This window comes from Gadus morhua, chromosome 12, assembly GCF_902167405.1.
Source record: "Gadus morhua chromosome 12, gadMor3.0, whole genome shotgun sequence".
Lineage (NCBI taxonomy): Eukaryota > Metazoa > Chordata > Actinopteri > Gadiformes > Gadidae > Gadus > Gadus morhua.
This window is the reverse complement of record NC_044059.1, coordinates 26,007,596-26,031,660: the sequence shown is the minus strand read 5'-3', so window position 1 is coordinate 26,031,660 and position 24,065 is coordinate 26,007,596. Positions and strand designations below refer to the sequence as shown.

Genomic DNA, 24,065 nt, shown 5'->3' with positions numbered 1-24,065 from the left:
CGGCTCACTTTGACCCGGGGACATAAAAGCTGTGTAATTTATACCAAACAAGTATATAGTTATAAATTCGACTCCTGCATGCCGATGTGTCCCTCGTGTTTGTCTTGACTCGCACTCTCTCACCGCTTCCCTTACTGTCTTTCGCTCCTTGAGCGTTCTCGCTGTCGCCGTCCTTTCTTATTTTTCTTTTTTACCCATAATGCCTGCCTGTCAGTGTGCGGTTGGCTGTTTTACAATGCAGTGGAGCCCTTTCTCCCATCAAGCCGATCACTAGCCTGTAATTACAGGACACTTACCCACAATGCCCCAGTCAATGAATACTAATCAGGGGGCGGGTCATGTCCGTGACCCCCTCCCACATGGGCTAATATCAAGACCACCCCCCCCCCCCCCAAAAAAAACAACAACACCCGCCCCAGATTGATTTCTACGAAGGAAATTCTCCCGTGCATAGTCTCATTCTGCGCCTCTACGTGCCGCTTTACAACAGGCAGGGTGATGGATACCTGAGTGCTGTACCATCACCCCCGGCCGGTCAATACGGACATGTTTTCCACCACCATTACCTTCTTCTAGGCTCATTCTTCAACGCCTTCTTCCCCCACACACACACACACAGAGCGCTGGGGGACAACATTCAAAGCCTGAGCGCCCATATCGACCACATACCGGTGGCGGTAACGTATCTACAGATGTACAATAAGTACATTTGACAGAAGAAGGAGAAGCTAAATATTTCTGTCGGTACAGTGAGGATGTTCATAGAACAAATCCTAAAAATCTGCTACGCAAAATCTCGAGGAACTCTGATCAAGTGTCTTGAGTCTTTGAGGAGGCTTTTGATTTAGCACAAAAAGTGCATGTTTGCATGTTTCCCCCCCCTCAACGCGCTGCCGCGGTGACACTTACTTCTCTGGCAGTGGTTCTGCGTCCAGCAGCGGCCCCGGAAGTGCCCGTTGATGGTGTTCTGCAGGCAGACCGTCTGCCCCTGGGCCGTCCCGGGACACACGTCGCCGCACTCCCGGTCGTTCTTGTTCTCCACGATGTAGTTGTCCTCCACCGTGTCCAGCACCTTCGACCAGTCCAGCGTCGCCAGGTAACAGAGGTCGGGGTTCTTCTCGATGCGCACGGCGCCCCGCGTGATGTTCATGAGGCTGTGCAGGCCGATCTCCTTCAGCTGCAGCATCTCGAACAGCACCAGGGCGTAGTTGAAGAACAGGTTGTTGCCGCGGATCACCGTCAGGTTGGGGAAGAGGTCCGTGAGACTCTCCAGGCCGTAGACGCGGAAGAGCAGCAGGTAGTCTGTCACCACGCGCAGCCGGGGGAAGCTGATGCCGCGGAAGTCCTCCTGCTTGGTCTTGAACATGAGCAGGATCTTCAGGTGGCCCTCGATGATCGTGCAGTTCTCCAGCGACATGAGGTCCGTCACGTTGTTGCGGATGTCCTTGCTGGGGCAGACTGGAGGGGAGCAGAAGGGAGGAGATAACAGAGGGGACATTAGTAGCTGCGGCATGTCCTCCGTGTCTAAGCCCCAAGTGTTTTGCATTAAAGCAGAGAAGAGCAATTCACAAACGCTGCCTCTCTCAAGTCCCTTGAAAAAAAAAAAGAATTAACTGACTGCCTGCAAGCACTCCCACTCTTCCTCACTTAACTCCGCGTTATTTCCTCCCAACAGCATCTCCCCAGAGAGGACATTATTGCTCAGTGCCATCTTATCTGAATGAGGCAGCGAGGAAAGGGTTACCAGACCTAAAAGGCTTCTCTGCTTTCATTCATAATCTAGCGCCTGCACACGCACAGCTGATGGGTGCACGTGCACGCACACACACACACACAAACACATACACAGAGATCACATGAAAATTCATTAGGGGACACCACAGAGATGTGAAGGAGAAAAACGACAAGAGTTGCCGCGGTTGCTATTGCTACACATAGCAACAAGGAAATACTCATTGGCATCAACACATGAACATCAAGTTGATCACAAGAGCAGCGTCATCTAACGCCATCTCATTCTTTCTCCCTCTCCTTTGATCGTCCGTTATTGCTGTTTTAATACAGACCAGGGAGAAGGGGGGCTGGGGGGTGCCAAGATATAGAAGGACACACGTGATCTTACGAAGGACTGAAATAGGGTTTTGTCACCGTGGTGAGGAAAGGTCAACGTGTTGACACACCAGCTGACCGAAGGTGGCTGGGCGATGATATTTGGTCATCTCACAGGACCATCCATAGCATGTGATCGTGTTACTCCCAATAAAAATAAAGGAGCCACCGGGATAGATGTACAACGTACAACATACGCGTGGTTTATAGTTAGAGATTTAATCTAAGACCGCCATAACTAATCAAGCCAAAACGTGGCCTTGAAGGGAAATGGTGGGGGCTAATTTTCCCCTTTATCTATACACCTTCAATCTCTAACACGTAGGGTGCAAAAGACCAAGAAAACAACAACAACAAAAAGGCTGTCAGTCCTATTAGCCACACACTTTATTGCCGTGTTTTCCGTGCCGCCGTGGAGCGGTTAGTGACCCTCGTCAACCTGTGGCCGTGAGCTACCCATTAACTCATAATTCTGTTAATAATTAAACTGCAAAACATGTCAACAATCCAGGTACACAGAGCGCAGCGGTAGCGCTGCACATCAATGCCAAGGTTAAAGGTCTTCTTTGGATGGCCGGCGGCCAGATAGGGCATGAGACGGGGCGACTGTTGTTTACTACGACATCGGCCTGATAAAAAGGACGACGTTTTGAATGTCACCACATCTGGTTCAGTGTGTGAACGTGAATAGATTGAGGGGTGAGCTTGATTCAGGGGCAAATGTTTTTTTTTGCCGTGGGATTGAATGGAAACCAATGAAAGAGAACGCAAACCGAATGACAACTCCAGGGGGGAATAGGTCATTTTCCTGGCACTAGTTCGTGTTTGAGCTCTGGGCCAGAGTCAAGTCCCAAGCCCAACTGACAAAAGATGGAGGGAAGGAAGCTTTGACATCCTCTGATGGTTCACAAAGAATAACAAAATGTACAAAAGGCAGCTGAACCTCTGACTTGGTGAAACCATTTATTTGACGATGAAAGAAACGGGCTTCCGTAGCCATCGACCGTACTTCTCTATACACAGTGTAAGGTACAAACAACCTCTCTTCATTGGTTTAGGCCTTACAACAGTGAAAACGCAGCCTACAGGCTAGGTCAACAGTGTGTATGCTTGGGGCTTCTCTGTGTGTGTACAAATCACCTCTGTGAGAGTGTCTAGGCGATTGTTGGAATTAGCTCATGTAAAATTCGAAGACATGAGTAAAAACCTAAAAACATGAATAGCCTGTCGAGACAGTGTCTCCAGAGGTTTACTTGGCCACTCATTTGATTCAGCACAAGCCCGATCCCAAAGACTTCTGGAACAAAAATCCCAATACTGGAATTGAAAGCATCTATGACAACATCCAAACGCAAGCAAAGGAAACCTCTATATTAGGTCTGTAAAGTTTTACCTCACGGCGGGCCTCAAACATGCTCATGTGCTAATCCAATCCCTTCAAAAGTTAAAATGGCCTTTTACATCAACCTGTTGGAAGTGAAAAAACTCCACAGCTACTTTAATGATGTGACCAGAAACCAGACGCATGACATGATTACTTGTCAAATGGCCACCGTATAACCATAACTCAGCCAGACGGGTTTATCATTAGGATGCAAACTAATCTAGGGCCCGTTGCGTTGGGCCTCCTACTCAGCGCTCAATGAGGCCCTGAACACATGTCCCTTGAAGGCGACAGACCGCCTCCCCCTCTTCCCTTCTCCTCCAATAAGCTTAAAGGAAAGTGCGTGAGAGAGCAAAAGAGAGAGAGAGCGACAGAGTGAGTGAGAGAGAGAGTGACGGAGGAGGGCGATTGAAGCCTACAAACACAGACTCAACTATGTAAAACCACAGGAATGATAGACGCCGTGCTTAATTTATTTTCGCATTGGATCGACTCTTTTTTTTTTTTGGGTTTATGCCGCCTTCAATGAAGTCAAGAGACTCATCTAAAGCAAATTGACGAAGCGCTGCGTTTACGAGCCGGTGGGTGGTCATGGCTGAAGGCTGCTGCAGTGCCTCCAACGCGCTGATGGGACTCAGTGGAGATGACATCATGGCCGTCGGTTAAAAAGGCCTCCGCTGAGGTCACGCCGAGGGCCAAACATCCATCATCTGAGCCGCCCGCTAATCAAGCCATTGGCCATCCGTTGGAAACCGCAAAGCCCTCGTCGCCGCTCATAAGAGGCATTATGAGCCGCCCACGTGCTCTGTTGTGGCGCGCTGGCCCTCACAATAGTGGTCTATTAAAAGACGGGTTTGCTCTTACTGACACAACCTGATCGCCTTACGTCTCTCTCTCCCACGGAATTTCCTACGGGTTGACCTTAAGCGTTTAAAAAACACACACAGCGCAACGCTGTTGCTCACAAACAGATGTACTCTTTCATCGGGTCATGGGAGTGTATGGCTTCGGTGGCGAGACCTTCGGGACAGAGGTGGCCATTGTCATCCCTAACATAGCATACTTCCCCTACAACAAGAACGAATCAATCATCGGCGACCGCGGAGACGCGGAGAGAAAGGGCTGAAGCGTGAAGAGGAAGTATCAGATCCCCGACCCCGCCGCCCCTGGGCCAACGGCCTTTCCTGTCCCGCGGCGGTCATACTTGAGACCTTTATGCTTTATGAACGGCCCTCAACGCCCACCATACATCACGTCCACACAGGACGCTGCAAACAAAAACACCCAATGCACGCCAACGACAACCCCCCTCGTTGGATCCGAGCGCTAACACGGAACGAAACACATAACGTAGAGGGACAAGGACGGACAAGGAAAGCAGCTGTTGTCGAGTGTACTTCACAGCCCAAGGAACCCTACACCACCATCTCTGCTGCCCTATCGTCTCATCTCCGGGAGGCATCGCCGATGCAGGCCCACCGGCCACCCACTCAAGGTCCGCCCACTGAGCACCTATTGTGCAACGTAACAAACAGGGTTACGTAACGCCTGGGGAGGGAGTGGGGGCAGTGCGCGGCAACAACACGCCCCGTCCTCCAGTGATCTCCAAGAAGGTGACAGAATACACAAACACGACCTTTGCACATCAAAGAGATAATTATGGCTCCTCACTCGGTTTTCCTTCCTCCCGACCTGAGACACATTTTGTGTCCGCCGAAACAAGGAGGAACGTTGTTGTTTTTTCCCCCCCACCCCGAGTAATGCGGAGCACATACTTTAGATGTCTTGGCAGGGCTCTGCTGACACCAAAGCATGCCAGCGGGCCATATGGGGGAAGCTGTACTGCGGCTGGGAGCTCCCTCCACAAAATGGAGTCTTGTTTTTGAACTGATGAGGAAAAGATGGCAGGAGGAAGGGAGGGGAGGGGGGGGGGGGGGGGGGGGGGGGGGGTGGTGGTCAAGGGTAGGGCAGAGGGGGGGGGGGGGGGGCAGACTGTAACGCCATCGGGGTCGAGCCAAAAGGGCCACTGTGTCTTTAAAACAACGCGCCCTGTCCTCGCTCTCCTCCCTCCCAGGTTCGGGGGAGGGAGGGAGCTGTATTAATCTCAAGAGCGGAGGGTGAAAAGGGTTAGAGGCAAATGGGGGCAAAAGAGAGGGGACCCAGCGAGGGGGACGGAGCTAGGGGAGGGCTGTGTAACCGGAGCCCGGCGAGGCAGGCGGGGTGACGTAAGGGGGCCTCCGGAATGGCTGGCGATCACATGCATGAATGGAGAGCCCCTATGGCCCACTGTTACATGACAGGCTACACAGACACACAGACAACATACAAACCGTATGAAGGGCTTATTAAGATAGCTACCGATCGGCCGATGGCATGGCCCTGAAAGTTTCCAGGTGAAGGGAAATGGCTCAGTGTGTTGATAAGTAAGTCGAGAATAAGAAGAACAAGGGAGAAGGGGAGAGGCAGGTGTGCAGGTGTATAAAGAGAGAGGAGAGCATCTTAGACTTCGTCTTCAGCCGTTCATAAGTCTGATGATTGAACAACCATTGGCATCAAACTTTATTATGGTATTCTGTATTCTGTGTTTACACCGAATACAGAAAGAAAATCCAGCAACATTTTTATGAGGTTTAAACATCGATGTATAACAACTGTTGTTTAACGTGAAAGATTACAATGGGGGTGGGTGTGTGTGTGTGTGGGGGGGGGGGGGGGTGTTGTGTTTGGAGAACTCTGGCAGACAATGACAGTGACCCCTTCTATAACCCCACCCCACTGAGGGACCACCCGTACCGAGACTGCTCGGTGCTCTCACTGGCCGACGGGGCCCTCTTAATTACAATAACAACCCAATCAGCCACTAATGAGGATGTAGAGGGGGGGGGGGGCAGGGGGGGGGGGTATTGTATAGGAGGGGAAAGGAGAATAGACCAACTGAGACACACTGTACTGTTCAATTATGGGCCATACCATTAAGGACCAGAGCATGCACTGCCAAAGGAGAGCTCTCTCTCTCTCTCTCTCGCTCTCTCTCTCTCTCTCTCTCTCTCTCTCTCTCTCTCTCTCTCTCTCTCTCTCTCTCTCTCTCTCTCTCTCTCTCTCTCTCTCTCTCTCTCTCTCTCTCTCTCTCTCTCTCTCTCTCTCTCTCTCTCTCTCCCTCTCCCTCTCCCTCTCTGACACTTAATTTAGCAGCAGGAATGGGAAGAGGGGGGGTTTTGAGACGGACACAGAGGAAGAAAGGCTTTACGCTTTAGGCGGGAGAGGACCTTGGACGTCTCTAGGGCTGGCTTAAGACGGCCCCTCCCCCCAGGGACATGGTTCAGGATTAGGGGGATGATCAGATGGTAGCCTGATATTTGGTTTGTTTATAGATATACCGGGTAGAGTACAGGTAGCCAAATATTTTATATCATAATAACAATTAAAACAATTATTGAATCGTTGGTCAGGATCATTTTTATTTAATTTATTCAGCCAAAATGATCTATGCTTTATCCTTTATTAGGCTATTGTAGATATAGCTTTCACGATGCCCGTTGGAAAATGCATTGATTATAATATAATACAAATAATTAAAGACGGGCTGGGGTCGTTTTCAACATTCAACATTGTTTTTTGCATGCAGTGTAACACGGCAGGAGTTAGCAAATTACACATCAGAAAACAATGGTGTGAAAGATCACCAATACCTTCCATGCAGTTTTACAGAACTATAGAGTTCTAGGGAGATTTCCTGGATTGTGGCAGTCCTACACTTCTCATATAGCGGTTGTTTATTAATTGTTTACAGCCGGGCTATATAGCAAGCCCAGTGGATTGATGCAATTTACAAAAGGGAACTATGCACCGAAACACATGCACATTGTTTTCTAAGTAAATATTGTTTTGGCACAGAGACTGCTTTTTATCTGTATTTTATGGCCTCAACAGTGCCCATAAAGTATGACAGGTAATATTGTACGTTCTTGACATCAGACTCAATCTACATCAACAGTGACTGTGGGAATCAGCAGATACACTGGCCTGTTTGTCATCTCAACACTGTGCATTGAAGAGTACGGTTTTGAAAGGCTACGTTTCAGGATGACAGTCGACCTAAGGGCACACAGCGAAAAACAGCACTATAGCAGTGGACCATCAGACCTGACTCTTTTCAAGCCGGGTGCGACTGAGTTCCCAGAGAAGAAACCCAAAAGGCCTCCACAAAGCCTCCATCATAACATAGCTAAAATTTCAGAAAGATCCTGCTGTTTATTTATAGAATTACGTTCTCTACAGGAGCATTGAATGTGTCAATTCAATACGAATAGTAGCGGGCTGTGAGGGGCCAGAGATGGATGGCATGTGGAGAGAGTCAAACACGGCGGCAAATTGAGAAGATGAGACGGTAGGCCCGTTCTGGCCGAGTACCACCGGTATGGATTTCAGAGTGTATACTGGTTTCTGGAGCGATCGATGTGTAACCAGCAAAGTGGATACCTTGAGAGCCTATGCCCATTTTTTATTAAAACCCCCAAAATGCACGGCAATAAAAATAAACCTTTTTATTCTGTTTACTTTTTGCGAGTTTCACAACAAGACCCTTTAACACAACAATAAAAACGACAATACAACTCTGCTGAAAGGCTATTCATGATATTCTTGTGTGAAACCTGGTGTTGCTGGCGTATTAAAAGTAATGGAGGACTCAACATAGCATGCTAAAAAATGTGTCCCGTCTTCGACAGCCGAGGACGGTGACGTCCCACCCTGCAACGATCAGGCCGTTATAGACTGTCAGCGCATATGACAGCAAACTGAAGGGAGGAGGAGGAGGAGGAGGAGGAGGAGGAGGAAGAGGAGGAAACAGTATCGTGAGACGCGAGGACCGCACGACGAACGGTGATGCTGAGGAATCGCGTGTGAGCCGTCGTGATCAACACGTACCGTCCTTCCCCTCAAAGACGAAGTCGGGGCCGTGGACCGAAACGCATTGCGGACACTTTAAGAGACAGATGGAATAACGATCCTGGGAGGGGAGGAGAGACACACAGAACACAGGCTGTGTGTTTCCGCTCAGTCGATCCTTCAGCATGTTACACACCAAACAAAAAAAAATAAAATACGGCATCCGACGCGATGCGTGAAATGGGCGCTCTTTAAATAGTCGGGGAGAAAAAAAGGCCATCGACTGGTGGCCCGGCGGGCGGAGAGTGTGTGCACCTGTTCCTCCGTTGGCGAGAGCCAGCCTCCCATTGACGAGCATGGGGAGGGGTGCAGGTCTGGCCTATTTATAAACAGCCTCAGGTTCCATTACAGCCGGGGCACGCGGCCAGGCCGCGGCAGACTCTAGCGGAGGGAGAAAGGGCAGCGGCGATGCGCTGCCTCCGAGCTGCTGGGCGGGCTCGCCAGTGAGAGTCGAGGGGCCCGGATCTGAGCCCCATCGGGGGCGGGGGGGGGGGCTGTGCCCGCCCGAGCACCCGCCACTGGCCGACCCCTGGAGCAACCGGGCCCAACCGAGGGGAGAGGGAGACACGCACAAAGAGAAACAAGCTGATGGACGAGCAAAGAGGAGAAGAGAAAGACAGGGGAGGACGAAGTAAAGAGAGAAGAGAGAGCGAGAGCGAGAAAGGGGGCCCGGTCAGGCGCAGGGTCTTTGTCACTTGTTTTCAAACCACAACAGTCTCTCTTGTTGTTTATTATTCCGCCGATCGTGCCGTGACCTTGGAGGCGAGGCCGCCGGCAGCGAGAGGAGAGAGGACCAGAGGGAGAATAGAGCCGTGCGCTGAACCCACTTCTGCATGCTGTCACGACGAGTTGAAAGACGCACTCGAAGATACTCAAAAGGTTGAACAGAATAACTTTGCCGTGCAGTCAGTCTCCTTTGTTCCCCGGCGGCCCACGTCTTCGTTCAACCTGACTGGCCAACCTTGAGGTGCCTGCGTCACGAATCAATCCTTCAGTGTGGTCCGATGCAGCACAAGACAACAATTATTATGCTCCAGGGATGATTACAGTGAGATGCTGCAATATTTCATAACATGAAGTCTCTACCCTGGCCCAAGATGTGGTAATATGTAACTCCTCATACCACAGAATTACACGCGTCTCATCCCAGTTAACGGATTCCATTAATAATAGTAATTAAAAGTTAATAATTGAAACTGAAAGGGCATTACGTTGAGCCTTTCCTTCGGCAATAAGTGCATCACGGTGTGGCCGGTCTGGCCTAGAGTGTTCCAGACGCACGTCAGACGCACGTCAATGATCGGCGAGAGGCCGTTGTGAATATAATGTGAAACACGGATACGAGAGAAGGCGTTGAGACGCATGCTGTGAGTGCGGCCTGGCTCACGCAGTGAACCGTGCAGTCCTATAAGAGTCATTAAGGTAAGGCCAACGCGCTCACATAGAGAGCACGCAGTCGGAGCACAGGCTGCCATCAGATCCATACTCACTCATTTTTCAAAGTGCATTCGGGAAGCCATCCAAGAGCCCTCACGTTGTTTACATCCCAGTGTATTAAGATACATGACAGAAATGTCAAAATATTTCATTCTAACTTCATGCCATATATTGGTAATATATCGGCGATATATTTTTTTCACCTTCTTCTGACAAATGTACTTATTGTGAGCCGCTTTGGATTAAAGAGTCTGCTCAATGCCCTTAATGTTAATGTTAATCCCATTGACTAAAAACCTAACGGCTTAATACACCCGAGTGGTATAAACAGCCCATTTGGTGAAACATTTGGCGATATGCAAAGCATGGCCTGAGGTACTGTCTTGATTCAAACACCTGGTTTCAACACTGACAATAGCGGAACACAGCGCAGTGTGCACACAGGCACATTTCCCCTTTGTCTATAATCGTCATTGTTCTAGGAACCTCCAGTACAGGGAAGCAGTGGTTGCCCCACGCCCCACGGCCCACCGCGCTCTGACTGCAGCCCCGGTCCTCTTCTGCGGCAGATAAGATCAGCCATTGTCTATCAGAAGTTCTCTCTCTCTCTCTCTTCACTTCCCTTTTTTGTCGTTCCGAAAAGCAAACCGTTCGCCTTCGCTACCCTTCGCTCGCCCGACACGTCCCCGGGATGCAGTACAATGTAGTTGTAGACGTTCACACGCAAGTGACCTCACCACTGGTGGCCATGGAAGAGCACAATGATGGTTTGGAGACATTTCAACCCTAGCCACACCCTTCCACGCTGAGGTAATTTCAAAAGATGTAAACAACTTCAAATTTTGGAGTACAGTGCCAAATTGCAAATGTTATGCTAAAGCTGTGGTTGTTTTGTTTTCCTAGGTGCACCTACTGTCAGTTCGAGTTGCTACATCTTACTACGGTTTATGAATCCGTTTGAAGTGTTACCCGGTTCGGTGGTATGCAATTTACATAAACAACACCGTGCAACAGGGTTTCACTGTAAACTAGCTACGAGATTCCCATCTGGGGAAAAAAAAAAACATGGGGGAAAACCTCAATAGCACAAACACACACACCTTCTGGCCAAACGCTCACAAAACAGCTCAACCAGGTGGTGCGGCAAACAAATAAAAAGCTGTGCATGTGGCGACAACATTCCTGAAATAGTAGCCAGGCTTTGGAGCTGAGAGAAGACAGGAACAGGAGGGGATCGTCTGCGAAGTGGACGGGGAGGTTTGAGCACAACAGTGCAAAGCAGATGGGCAGAGAGCATGCACACACACACACACACACACACACAAACGCGGGTGAGTAATACTGCAAAAATTCCCATGTTCCTTTTCATCTACCCACGTTACGGTGCGGCGATCTGCTCCGCGTCTTGGTGTGGTGAGCGGGGGGGGGGGGGCCTGAGAGGCAGGCAGGCCGGGCTGCGTTCCTCTGCTCCGCTTCCAGCCACACTGCAGCAGCTGCAGGGCCTGGCCCCTTACCGACACGGCGACCCGCAAACCGGAGCACAGAGCGTGGGTCGGGATAAGCTACGGCTGGCTGCCGCTCCGTCAGCCTCCATCAGCCTCTGCAGGCCGCCGCCCCGGTGTCTGGCCGTGTACGTTGTACGATCAAAAGTCACTGTATCAAAACGATTTGACGGCCGTACCTCGACCGGGGATAGCAGCAGGGCGTGCTCCTCGGGCCGCACCAACAACATTGGTAATAGCACCACTTAGCTGGTCTGATTTAATGTTCTCGACGAGGAGAGCGGAGATGCATGGGGGACAACCGGAAGGGGAATATATTTAAAGCGGGAGGCTCATCGAGACAATTCTGAAACAGACTACTCCGCTCATGCCTCCAAGACGGATCTGTCTGTGGATGAATGTGGGGGACTGGGATCCCCCCCCCCTGTTCAGCGGTTACCTCTGGCTTGCCTTTACACAAGCTTCCTGACCAACAGTGGTTGGCCACAATTCGATTTTAAGAGGGTGGAGCTGGACCGCAATGAAGCACGACCGCTGGAACGAAAAACCTCCCTAGATACCGTAAAAACACTGATGCTGGAACTAGGCGTGGAGGCCATGCAGGTGAGATGTGGGAGTGGCCCGGTCCTGGTAATGGTCCAGCATGCCAACACTGCCTTTGCGGTCCAGCATGCCAACACTGCCTTTGCGGCACAGTTGGCTTGACCTCCAGCTAGAAGTGTTGGTTAAAACGGTAAAATGGTCAATTTGATGCAAACGAGGGAGGATGCCCTGTGTGTGTGTGTGTGTGTGTGTGTGTGTGTGTGTGTGTGTGTGTGTGTGTGTGTGTGTGTGTGTGTGTGTGTGTGTGTGTGTGTGTGTGTGTGTGTGTGTGTGTGTGTGTGTGTGTGTATGTGTGTGTCCGTGTGTGCGAGTTAGAGAGGAAGATGAAGCAAAAATGTACAACGGATTAAACCTCATGTAGAGATGTTCAAGCAGGTGGATAGAAGGAATGGAGGAAGCAGAGTGAAGGACGACTGGACAGCATTCTGTCCCACACATCCCATCTCTCCAGATCTTCTTCACCTCTCCTTCCATCCATCTCTCCCATATTTATTTTTTTAAATGCCACCCTGTTGTTTTGTATGTGTTTGTATGATCTTGAACATAGTCGTCTGTGCCATTTTGTCACTAACTATAATAATACCGCAAGTTAAGAAGAACTGCGGTAAAATCCACATCATCAAGAACTACATTTGCACCCCGTCCCTTTTTGCAACCCTACAAATTAGGGGGTCTGGGGGGTAGGGGGTCTACCTACCACATAAACACCAAAAACACAAACCCTCTTATGTTTGGTTTTCCTCCGGAACCCCGGCCAAACCCCCCCCCCCCCCCCCCCCCCACCCCCAACCACCACCACCTCACTGTGTGTGAGTTTTTCCATCTAAGTTTTCAACACTGAGGCACACTGATGTCGTTTCAACACTGCCACCCCCCCCCCCCCCCCCTCCACAGGTAACAAATCCATCTCTGTTAGCGCGTCTCTGATAGACAAGTCCAGAGTCTGTGGCCATTCCCTCGCATTGTAAAATGACCTCCATTCATTCAGTGAGGCGTGCGTCAACAAGCGCCCTCCTCACTCTCAATACACGTTGGGAATGTCCAAAACCAGTGCCTCAAGGCAGGAGACACACAAACTTTCTTTTGATCTCTGCATCACTTTCTCCTCTCTGTCTCTTTCTCTCTCTCTCTCCTTAAGTCTGTTCTCAGTGTGTGCATTCCCAGCAGAGTTTGACACGCTCATTCGATTCCTCTTCACCTTCCCTCTCTCTCGCCCTCTTACTTCTCTTCCCTTTTCCTTCTCGCTTACACTCCACCTCCCCTCCGTTTTATTTCGTTTCCCCTTCTCTCTCTCTCTCTCTCTCTCTCTCTCTCTCTCTCTCTCTCTCTTATCTCGGCCACTTACTGGCAGGACAACAACATGTGTCGGCTGCTAGGCAACCAGTGTGGCGGTGTGCAGAGTACAGCCATAAAGTGACCTCAACGACATGGACACATCCACACAGAGAACCAAAGGGTTCTAGGAATACTAGTCTAGTACTAGCAGTAGTAACAGTAGGAGTAGCAGCAGCAGTAGTGGTAGTAGTAGTAGTAGTAGTAGTTGGGTAGTAGTAGTAGTAGTAGTAGAAGAAGTAGCATTGTTAGTAGTAGCAGTAGTAGTAGTAGTAGTAGTAGAAGCAGTAGTAGTAGAAGCAGGTGTAGTATTGATTGATTGATTGAAAACTTTATTTCAGACTCAGGTCCATAAATAGCACAAGACAAATACAATACAAAAATAGAAATACAAATAGTAGAAGCAGCAGTAGTAGTAGCAGTAGAAGCAGCAGTAGTAGTAGTAGTAGTAGTAGAAGCAGCAGTAGTAGTAGTAGTAGTAGTAGTAGTAGTAGTAGAAGCAGCAGTAGCAGTAGTAGTAGCAGTAGAAGCAGCAGTAGTAGTAGTAGTAGTAGTAGAAGCAGCAGTAGTAGTAGTAGTAGTAGTAGTAGAAGCAGCAGTAGTAGTAGTAGTAGTAGTAGTAGTAGTAGTAATAGAAGCAGTAGTAGTAGCAGCAGCAGTAGCAGTAGTAGTAGTAGTAGTAGTAGTAGAAGCAGCAGTAGCAGTAGTAGTAGTAGTAGTAGAAGCAGCAGTAGCAGTAGTAGTAGTAGTAGCAGCAGCAGTAGCAGTAGTAGTAGTAGTAGTAGTAGTAGTAGTAGAAGCAGCAGTAGCAGTAGTAGTAGTAGTAGCAGCAGCAGTAGCAGTAGTAGTAGTAGTAGCAGTAGTAGAAGCAGCAGTAGCAGTAGTAGTAGTAGTAGCAGTAGTAGTAGTGGAGTCATAGGAGCGTACTTCAGAGAATTAAAGCATGATTCAGTGGCTGGCTGACTTGGGTGCTCCGCCATACGGCCCAGGTTGGCCCGCGCTGGGTCGGGGTTGGTCAGGCTTACGGCCATCGTGGTTGGCACCGGCTTATTTTAGAACATCGCCACTTCACAGGAATACAAATAACAAGAAAAGGAGCATGCATGCAGGGTGCGCCTCACATTCATGCACGTATTCACCAGAGTGCACACACGCACGCACACACACGCAGGCACGGATGAGAGGCAGTGGAACACGTCATATTAAAGTATCCCGAAGCATTAAGATAGCAAATGTGTACAACCGTCATCTTTGTTTATCGTGAATGCAATATATTTGTCTGATGCAGACAATATTTCTCTGATACAGACACTAATAATTCTCTTTCTTGGCTTTGAAACCGAGGAACAACTTATAAACACCACTGTTTCGGCACATTAGAACATGCATGGAAGCAGTAAACACATTACTCCTGTGACAGTGAAACCCCCTCGGAGGGATTGGATGTACCCAAACATATTTCAGATATACACAGCAAAGCCCTGTAACTTACTGACAACAATCGCTGTCCCCGTAGTAACCCGTCGCTGACAACAATTGCTGTCACCATAGTTACCCATCGCAGTCCCCTCTCTCCAGAACAAAACACAGAGCCCCTTGCCAAAACACTTGTGTGCCACGTGTGTGTGTGCGTGCGCGTGCGCAAGTGTGCTCGTCAAATCAGAAGCCACACAAACACTCACACAGCATAATCAAGAGGTCCTTGTGGCGGCTTTGCTGGTGTTGATGATGATGATGTGCAGGTGTATATGCCAAGCATCAGTCGGACCCAGCTGGAGTGAGCCAGCCTCGTATAAACGAGACTAAAGCAGGCGACGATATAATAGAACATAGCAGACTGAGAGGGACATGGGGAGAGAGAGGTGACAAACAGATGGCATGCACACCTCTAAGAGGGTACGAAAGGGGAGGCTTTCCCATCCCATAGAGAGAAGGATTAACAGGTTGGTGTGTGTGTGTCCGTGTCTGTGTACGTGTGTCCATGCGTTAGCCCGTGTGTGTGTGTGTGTGCGTGTGTGTACCCGTGTGTGTGTGTGTACGTGCGTGTGTGCGCGCGCCTCGGGTCTTCATGTGGAAGGCGAGTCTGCCGGCTGTGCGCATCTGCAGCGCGACAGAAAAACAAGTCAGCAGAAGAGAGTGAACCCTCTCACCCTTTTAGCGGAACAGTAGGGAGGAGGAAGAGAGGGAGGAGGAGGACGACGAGGCGCGGAAGAGGGGCAGTGTCAGAAGCCGAAGGAAGGAAAGGAAGAGAACAACCCGGCTAGATGAGAAGGGGGGAGATAAAAACCGGTATGGGCCATTGACTGTATACATCAAAGTACTTAAAAAGGTGCACCAGGCCAATGTAAAGGGGAAAAAAACAACTTTCATGCGCTATTATTCAACCTTCTCATGTGCTCTTCACTGATGACACGTAGGGAGATGAAACAAACAATAACGGGGGGGGGGGGGGAAGAAGTACAGAGGAAGCAGGATGAGGACAAAGGATATAATTGAGTCACCATTTAGTCCTACTTATTTTAAATGTTCTTGGGTTTGGTCCTCCATAAAACACATGCCCCCTCTGCTCATTGACAACCTGAGTGAAATTACCATTTGCCCATAATTGAGAGGCAAGCAACGGGACAGTGGTACCTCAATAATGACTTTACAATCTGTCATGTAAAAGTCAAGTATGTTTACGACAGCTTTGGCACTTATTGCAGTTTGGAGGGCAGCAAAAAGTTTGGCTTGTAAACATTCCTGGCGTTGCTTTAAAAGTGACTAAATTAGGCTGCATTTGCCTTTTAAATGCTGGTATCTCAAGCTTGCATCATCCCTCACACACACAATCGTCAAGTCCTGCATGTTGACAACATGTGCCTTCCGGTAATCCACGGTACAAACACTCCAAAAGGTGTGTCACACTCACTCAGATCAGCTCTTGCGTGAGTCCAATAAAACATCCCATGAACTTTGGATTCCAGCTTTGCACTCATTTCCACGTTCACACTTTCCCTTTTTCTAAATCCTAGTCTGTCTGCAGCTCCGTCCTTCAGGATTTGCTGGGACTGTGCCGATATAAGATAAAACACAAGCCGGCTGTGCGTTAGCCCGTTGCAGGATGTATATAAAAAGGAGCATGTTATGATGTCATTGGTTGAAATGTTACATCTGCCAGTGTGCGTTGAACCAAAAGGTCAACAAACGGCCCAGTATTGCCTGCAAGTACGATTCTGGGTACTAGATGGCTACAATAATTGCCTAAAACAAATAACATATTTATTTTATTTCACTAAATTTACCCAATTTAATTGATTGAATTCATTATCAGATCAATACCCAAGATAATTCTCTTCTAATCCATCTGTTTCCCATGAAGCATCCCATAACGCTATTCAAAGGCACTGCTGATTGTTGCTCTGGTGCGATATCATAGCATTGGGTGATTGCTGGCCATCATAGTTATAATAATGTTCATGATTATTATAAGTAGTCAACAAATGTATCATTGACGTATGCAATTATGTGTGGTGCGCATGTTTCACGTCTGGTAGTTATTTACTAACGACTTTCTAAACCCCACCATATTCATATAACAGACCTCTGAGTACATTAAGAGCATCATGGTCAGTCACATGGACACACACACACACAGTCACGAACACACGCATATGTATGTATATATGAACCCAGGTGGGACAATGTGAAGAGACATAAGATCTACACGTCTGTCCCAACAGATAAACCCAAAACTCAACATTACCAGCCGCACAAAATATTACCTTACAAGGCGTCTCCCACAATATCAATATTTCAATGTTATCGTTGATTGTCTTTTGTGGTATGGTGTCACGAATTGTCTACATCACCCGAGTTCACTCAAGCAAAAAGCATGACCTAAAATGTGCTTTGGCGGGGGAGAGGAGGGGGGGGGGGGGGGGGGTCAGAAAGAGCTACGTCTTATATCACCTCCTTCAGAAATGTAAGCAGATATTGTGTCATCAATAATACACTAGTAGTCGGCGAGCGTCTACAGCGGCTTCATCACCAAATCAGTCTGCTGCAGTCATCTGGGGGTGGAGGGGGGGTTCCGACAGCACCCCATGCTAATCCCTGCATTACAGCCACGGCTCAAACTGAATATTACAGTGTCAAGTCGCCAACAGTTAAAATAGAGCAGGTCCAAACAGCAACACGGCCCATCGAATAAGATGGTTGCAGTGTGCCGTAATGGCACTTGGTGTGTGTTTACTTGAAATGTGTGTGTATGTGTGTGTACGTGCGTTAGGGCTTTGACTTCGAACTTCGTGATTCGAATATAATTCGAATATCAAAAAAAATAAAAATAATTCGAACGAATATTAGGCAGCCCTTAATATTCGAACCTGTTATGGGCAGGCCAAGAGGGAGAGACGTCGGAGAACCCATGCAGTCTATTCATAATATTGTAATGACCACGGAAGAGGCAGTGAATGAAGTATTGATTAGACAGCGATTTATTAGAAACATAATAAACAGTTGGAACACGCAAGACCGGTAACCATAGCAACGCCGGTAAACAAACCTCGCAAAGCCCAATCAAGGGCTGAATCCGAATACTCATACTTATAGTATGCATTTTGTAGTACGCCACAAATATAGCGCGTCCGAATGCTCAGTGTGCATTGTGTAGCACGGAAAACGTTTCCGAATGCGTACTACCGCCACAGTATACAACGGTAGGTCACTACGTTACCAGACTACGGGTGTGGTAACGAATGAAGAAGAGATGGCTGACCCGACGCTACCAACAGCGGCTTAGAAAGACGTCATAGAAAGCGGCGAAAAAAAGAGACATTAAAAAGAGTAAAAAAGTAAAGTAAGTAATTAAGTAAAAATACATTTTTAATTTAATAGCAACGATGACAAGATGGAAAACAGGTAACTTATCAAGGTAATTTTGCCGGCATCTGAGGGGAGACACGTCATCTCCAAACATCCGGTGGAGTTACGGCGGTGTTCGGAAGAGTTCAGAGGCGTTCTACGCATAGCTGTAGACCGTTCTAGGCGTTCTACGCATAGCTGTAGACCGTACTACAAGTGTAGTACGGTCAAGTAGTAGACACTGAACATAAATAGTATGTACTAAGTACCCGGATTCAGCCCAGGTATTACTGAAGGCATTTAATGGTCAAAATATTATTAATAAATATTCGAATATATTCGAATACTAATATTAATAAACAAACGAACTTCGAATATGATTTTTGGCCAAAAGTCAAAGCCCTAACGTGCGTGCATGTGTGTGTGTATGTGTACATGTGTGTATGTGTGTGTGTCAGGAAACACACAACTGTAGTAGGCAGGAGGTTTATATTAAATACTGTGTAGGATTCTATCAGAATTGCAATCGTGTTTACTGTTCACTCTAGTATAGTGATCGGTTCTGGGAATAAAAAACACACACAATCACATTCAAAAGACCAAGCATGACAGTATCACACAAAACAATAACATTAACGCACACAATGTCCAAACAGAAGGAAAAGGTGCATCTTGAGTTTAGCATTGTGATGCCATCCCTCGGCCGGTTGGTCTGCCTGCCTCCTTTACTTGCTCCTGTGATAGTCCATGTTAATCATATGACACTGGGTTCGCTAGGCTTCTGGCTGTCAGTGCGAGATTTCTGTGGGACTTTTATTCAGGTAAAATAGAAGTAAGTGCTACAAACAAATGACACAATTTTCTTCTTGAAAAAGCGGTACCGCTGGTGTACATACATAGTGTGTATTTAGACGGCACGACATGGCTATATTGAGAAAGAAAAGGGTGCTTTTTGAGCCTTAATCCTCAAAACAAGGTATCCAGAATGGTTGTATATATGTCACTAAAGCAAGTTTGGTTCAATTGAGTGTGTAGACTATAACCATTATTTGCTGGTAAAAAAGTTTTTCTCTGTTTTGTTTGTTTTTCTATTCGGCTTATAGGTGTGTTTAATTAATCCTTAGCTATGTGAAAGTTATCAAGATCTAACAAAGCCCTTTCTGGAATATACAATTTAATATTTCTGTGCAACTATTAGCATATGAAGAAAAGAAAAGCACAGTATCAAAACGACACAGTATAATCAAGTATAAACATGCTATGCTACGTTGCTGAATCAGCCAACACTGGACTCAGGTAAATATGCTCCAAGACTGTTCTGTTCTCACTTCGACAACACATCAAAAGGCAATTCATTGAGGGAGTCAAAGGTCAGGTGGTGTTTTTCTTCTGACATTGGTAACACTGTCGAGGTGCTTTAGGAAACACTGCTTCACACACACACACACACACACACCACACACACACCACACACACACCACACACACACCACACACACCACACACCACACACACACACACACACACACACACAAGTGAACAAACAAGATAAAAAAAATGCATTGGCAAGCAGTAAGAAGTTGAAAGGGGGAGGCTACTTTTAGAGATAAAGGAACCCCTCCGACCTAACCTTTTCACTAACAGTAGTCGAGATAGCTCTTCTGGACAACACCACAAACACATGACACCCAACGGGTGGGGAGTGGTTTCTGACCTGACCAAGAACCCAGTAGAAATCTATACAGTACTGTAGCTGCCGTTTCACCGACAAGACACTGGCCTAGCATGGATTCCTCTAAACTAAATAATTTGGCGGTACATCTTAAAACAACAAGTGCAGAGTTAAAAGCATAAAAATAATCAACTACTGTCAGGAATCCATTACATGGGTGCGGGAAAACAAGAGACAGGAGAACCAGAGGCTGAAGTTTGGACAGCATTAAGCAGCTCCAGAGCTGTCCATTCACAGGCAAGGCCGTTCAAAAGCTTGGCCCCTTCTACAACAGCACTCAAGAAAACAGACACCTGGGTTTACTGAAAACATTGAAAACACGCTCATGGATCGGAAGGGTGCTAGTAAGAAGCCAAGCACTGAGTTAATGAGAATGTATACACCGTGGTCTCTCTCCCTTACCCTCTCCCTCTCTCTCTCTCTCTCTCTCCTACAGGGTGGGCCACTTCAAACACATTCCAATCCATGCAAAGTATTGTGGGAAAATGCCACTGTTCGCTTCAGTGAAGGGTGCCTAAGGATTCCAAATAGCCAACGAAGAGGCTGCCATACACCGACACCAAAAGACACGCATCACACATACAACCGTCTCAAGTTTTCTTTTTGCTTATGTTTTTAATCGCTTGTTGGTTGTGTTCTACTATCCAGCACAGGAGCCATACCAATATTGATCTTCTGTTTCCCTTCCAACCCTACGTACCATAGGTCTGAAAGTGCCAGTTTAAAAGCTGTACATACACAGGAGGCGACATACACATATGCACAACGACACACTGAATCGCACACAAACACACACACACCCTCGCCTTTCAAAAAGAGCATTTCATGAGCCTGAGAGAGGAACAAGAAGGGGGCATGGCTCTCAGTTGCACAACTTGTTTTTCGCTAGTTATCCAAGGAAAGAAGACAGCTCAGTGCTTTCCTCTGAGAGCTGATTACCGAGATTAAAACCTTCACACAAATATTTCCTCCATCAGAACCAACCAAGTCCACCACCCGTTAAAAGAAGGCAATGTTACATTATTCAGCCTGCTGTCAGAAAATCACGGTCAATGGGATTCAGAAGGAAATTGTTGACGTATTTTTGGTGGTTGTTTGTCTTTTCCCCACCCTTAGGCATAAGCAGCCCTAGTGTGTTAAGTAAAGTTACTTCCAAGGAATTGAGTATTGACATATGCTCCATTCCCTCAAAGAGATACCAGTAGACCTGCATTCAGAGACCCTCTTTCTCAAGCCCCTGCCTCCTGATCGACCCTGAAGTAAATAGCCATAACATGGCAAAAGCAGCTTGTAATTACGCAAATGGCAATTAAAAGTCAGGCAGTGTTACTGCATATATAATCAATTCATCAATTGTGTTCATCATTTAAAATGGTTACTATCAACGTCGATGTGGACATGTATTGAAAAGTGCTTAATGGGATGTTATTTATGGAACAGTCTTAAGGAGCAAGCTGTTTTCGGGTCTAATAGGTTCTTCTGCATGACCACCGCTATACATCCAGTCCGATAGTTAAAATAAATAAAATGAAGAAATTATATAAATTAACGTTGCTGTAGAATGGTGTTCGTTTAAACACCGCTTAAATAATCGTTTTCCCACTCAAACAATTCCATCGCTAACATAAACACAGAAATACACGTAACAGGGCAATGGATGCCGATTATTTACTACGCTGTCAGTGCAGTATATTAATTGGAAATCGCGTTCATTGATACACTTCGCACCGTGATAGTAATCCCTGGCAGAGGACGTTATGATAGCCCTCGTTTCAGACGCGTGTTAAAGTGTATCACGGGGGGGCTTATCCGCCCCTTATAACGGGGATTTCGAGAACTTCCGAAGACGAGGGTGTGTGTGCGCTACATTTGTTTACGTTTCTGGCGAGAGCAACGTGCGCGTGTGTTGTTGCGCCTTGTTGTCGCCGTGAGAGGCCTAGCGGTGCTGACGGGCGCAAGGCGAATCCTGCAACTCCCAGTTTAGATCCGCTGCAACAGACCCCTCTCGTCCAGTCACGACGACTAATCTGGCCCTGGGGCTGATGCATCCACGACAGGCCTCAATAATATATCTTTAAGGAGAGGGGCGGGGCTAAGGTATTCTTAAATAACTTTACCAGGGAATACAAATGAAAGGCTGTGTGTCAACAAGTAGTGGCTTGTTGTTAATTACAGGAATAAGACCTCAAAAGCATACAACAGGGGGAATATACCTGCAGTGTCAAACACTAACTTCCTCTCTGGGGACGAGTATTGTTTCTGCGCTGATAATAAATATCTATTCACCATAATGTATTCGTTTTACCTCAATGAAATGCAAATGAGGACGCTTCGTTTAGCCCTTTTCGTATTTGCACTACTTATCGTTCTACCAATGTGTGCATTCGTTATTTCTCCTGTTGATAATGCAGTTTAATCATATGCAGCAATTTAAACTTGCAAGAACGAAAAGAGTATACTTACTTTCGCCATTCAATAGTCCAGCCTGGCATGCAATGCAGATGCACACTACAATAAACACACTTGGTGTTTGCGGTTTAAACGTCCAGCATCCCATGTTGCCTTTCCAGGTGATTTCCTCTTGCATAAGTTCATAAAAAATCGACGACTAAAGAAAAAACGTCCTTTTATAATAGGTATGTTATAATAACAAAACGTACAAAAAACCAAATGTGTTTTAATACACTGGCAAAAAAAGATGGTGTTGCCCCCCCCTAAAGGGGCCGGGGTCCAACGTGGTTGTATTATGATTTAAAACGATGGGAGTTTGATGAGACCCTTACAAAAGTCCGACCACTTAAATAACGTGGTCTTGGGTTCTGGCGAAACAAGTGCGGATAAAAAGCTTCATGTTCCATAAGCGCACAATGTAGTTGTCTTTCATCTGTTTATCACAGCGTACCGGAGGATCCAGGAAAACAGGTCCAGTTCACCGAGGAGATCTGCGAGGAATACCCGACGGCGAGCCGTTCGACACGGGTTCACTCCATGGCAAGTATGCCCTGCTCCAGTCAACTACTTTCTCCAAACGAACAGTAAAAACGCCAAGTCCAAAAGCGGTGAGTTGTAGTAAGGAGCACGATCTCACTTCAACGAAGCCCAGTGTTTTGGGTCGTAAGTTAGTAATAACACCAAATTAGAAACCAGCGTTGACTGTTGTTAAGTTGTTGTTGTTTTTTTTAAGTCCACAGGTCTCTCGTGTATCTCACGTATTTGCTGTAGTGTCCCGTCCTGTTTTTTCTCGCTGGAGCTCACCTTTCCAAGATGCGAACCCGCCGATGTGTCCACATCACCGAGGTGGTGTTGGAGTACGTGCAGGGAAACGTGCTGCCGGGGGATCGCTTCCCCGACGACCTTCCTCTGAACTCCTTCACCCCGCTGACCACGCCGGCGCGGACCGATGGACAACCCGGTGGGAAACGCACACAAAAAGGGACTCGGCGGTGGAAAAACCCTGTTCGTTTAATGAACCACGGCCGATCTGATCAACTATTAAAAATAATAAGCGGCAGTGTGTCGGAAAGTGAGAAAAGTCGACACCACGCCGCCCGTCTTTTTCAGATTAGCTGGGGGGGGGGAAGCAGCTAGCTAACAGCAAACGTGGTCTCTGTGCTGACGATATAGTTAAAGTAAATGTACCGTCTCCGACAGTCCAAGGATGAGGTAAACAAAGGTATAAGCCTAAAAAGACGGCCAATGAGGAAACTTCTATTCCCGTTGAAGCGGTACCTCTCCCATCAGGTTCCCCCCTTTCGTCTCTAATGGGTCTCCACCAGTAAACAAGTCCTGCCAGTCAGCTGCTGGGGCACGCTCGGTGCGCCGCAAAGCCCGGACTGGATCACTGTCAAAGCCCGTAAGAAATACGGATTCGGACTGTCTGCGCTACCAAAAGCACACTGCCAACTATAAATCAAGCGATATGTCTTATGTAAAGATTCGTCGGTATACGTTTGAAGTCGTTTATATAAGGCTTTCATGTTCAAATCTGTTTATCGTATAGTGTATATTTTTTGGAAATACTTTATATCACGAATTCAAATTCAGAGTTCTTCTAAGTTTATCGTGGCATTGGAGGTTGGACGTTGCATGACGAACGAGTTGGAGCGACCTCGACTGTAAATCAACACAGTATGGATCGTTTCATCATGTGGAGATGCATATGAAATGCATTTGAA

At 47.4% G+C, this 24,065-nt stretch overlaps 1 protein-coding gene across 1 annotated transcript in view; it reads right to left on the bottom strand.

Moving 5' to 3' along the window:
* insrb (insulin receptor b) overlaps nucleotides 1–23,708 on the bottom strand; it is an 83,381-nt gene extending 59,673 nt beyond the window's left edge. The window contains exons 1-2 of the mRNA XM_030372639.1: nucleotides 22,354–23,708; nucleotides 910–1,458 (exon numbers count right to left, since the gene is read on the bottom strand). Coding sequence (XP_030228499.1) covers nucleotides 910–1,458; nucleotides 22,354–22,477 — 673 coding nt within the window. The 5' untranslated portion in view covers nucleotides 22,478–23,708. The remainder of the gene's footprint in view (nucleotides 1–909; nucleotides 1,459–22,353) is intronic.
* Nucleotides 23,709–24,065: the final 357 nt, after the last annotated feature.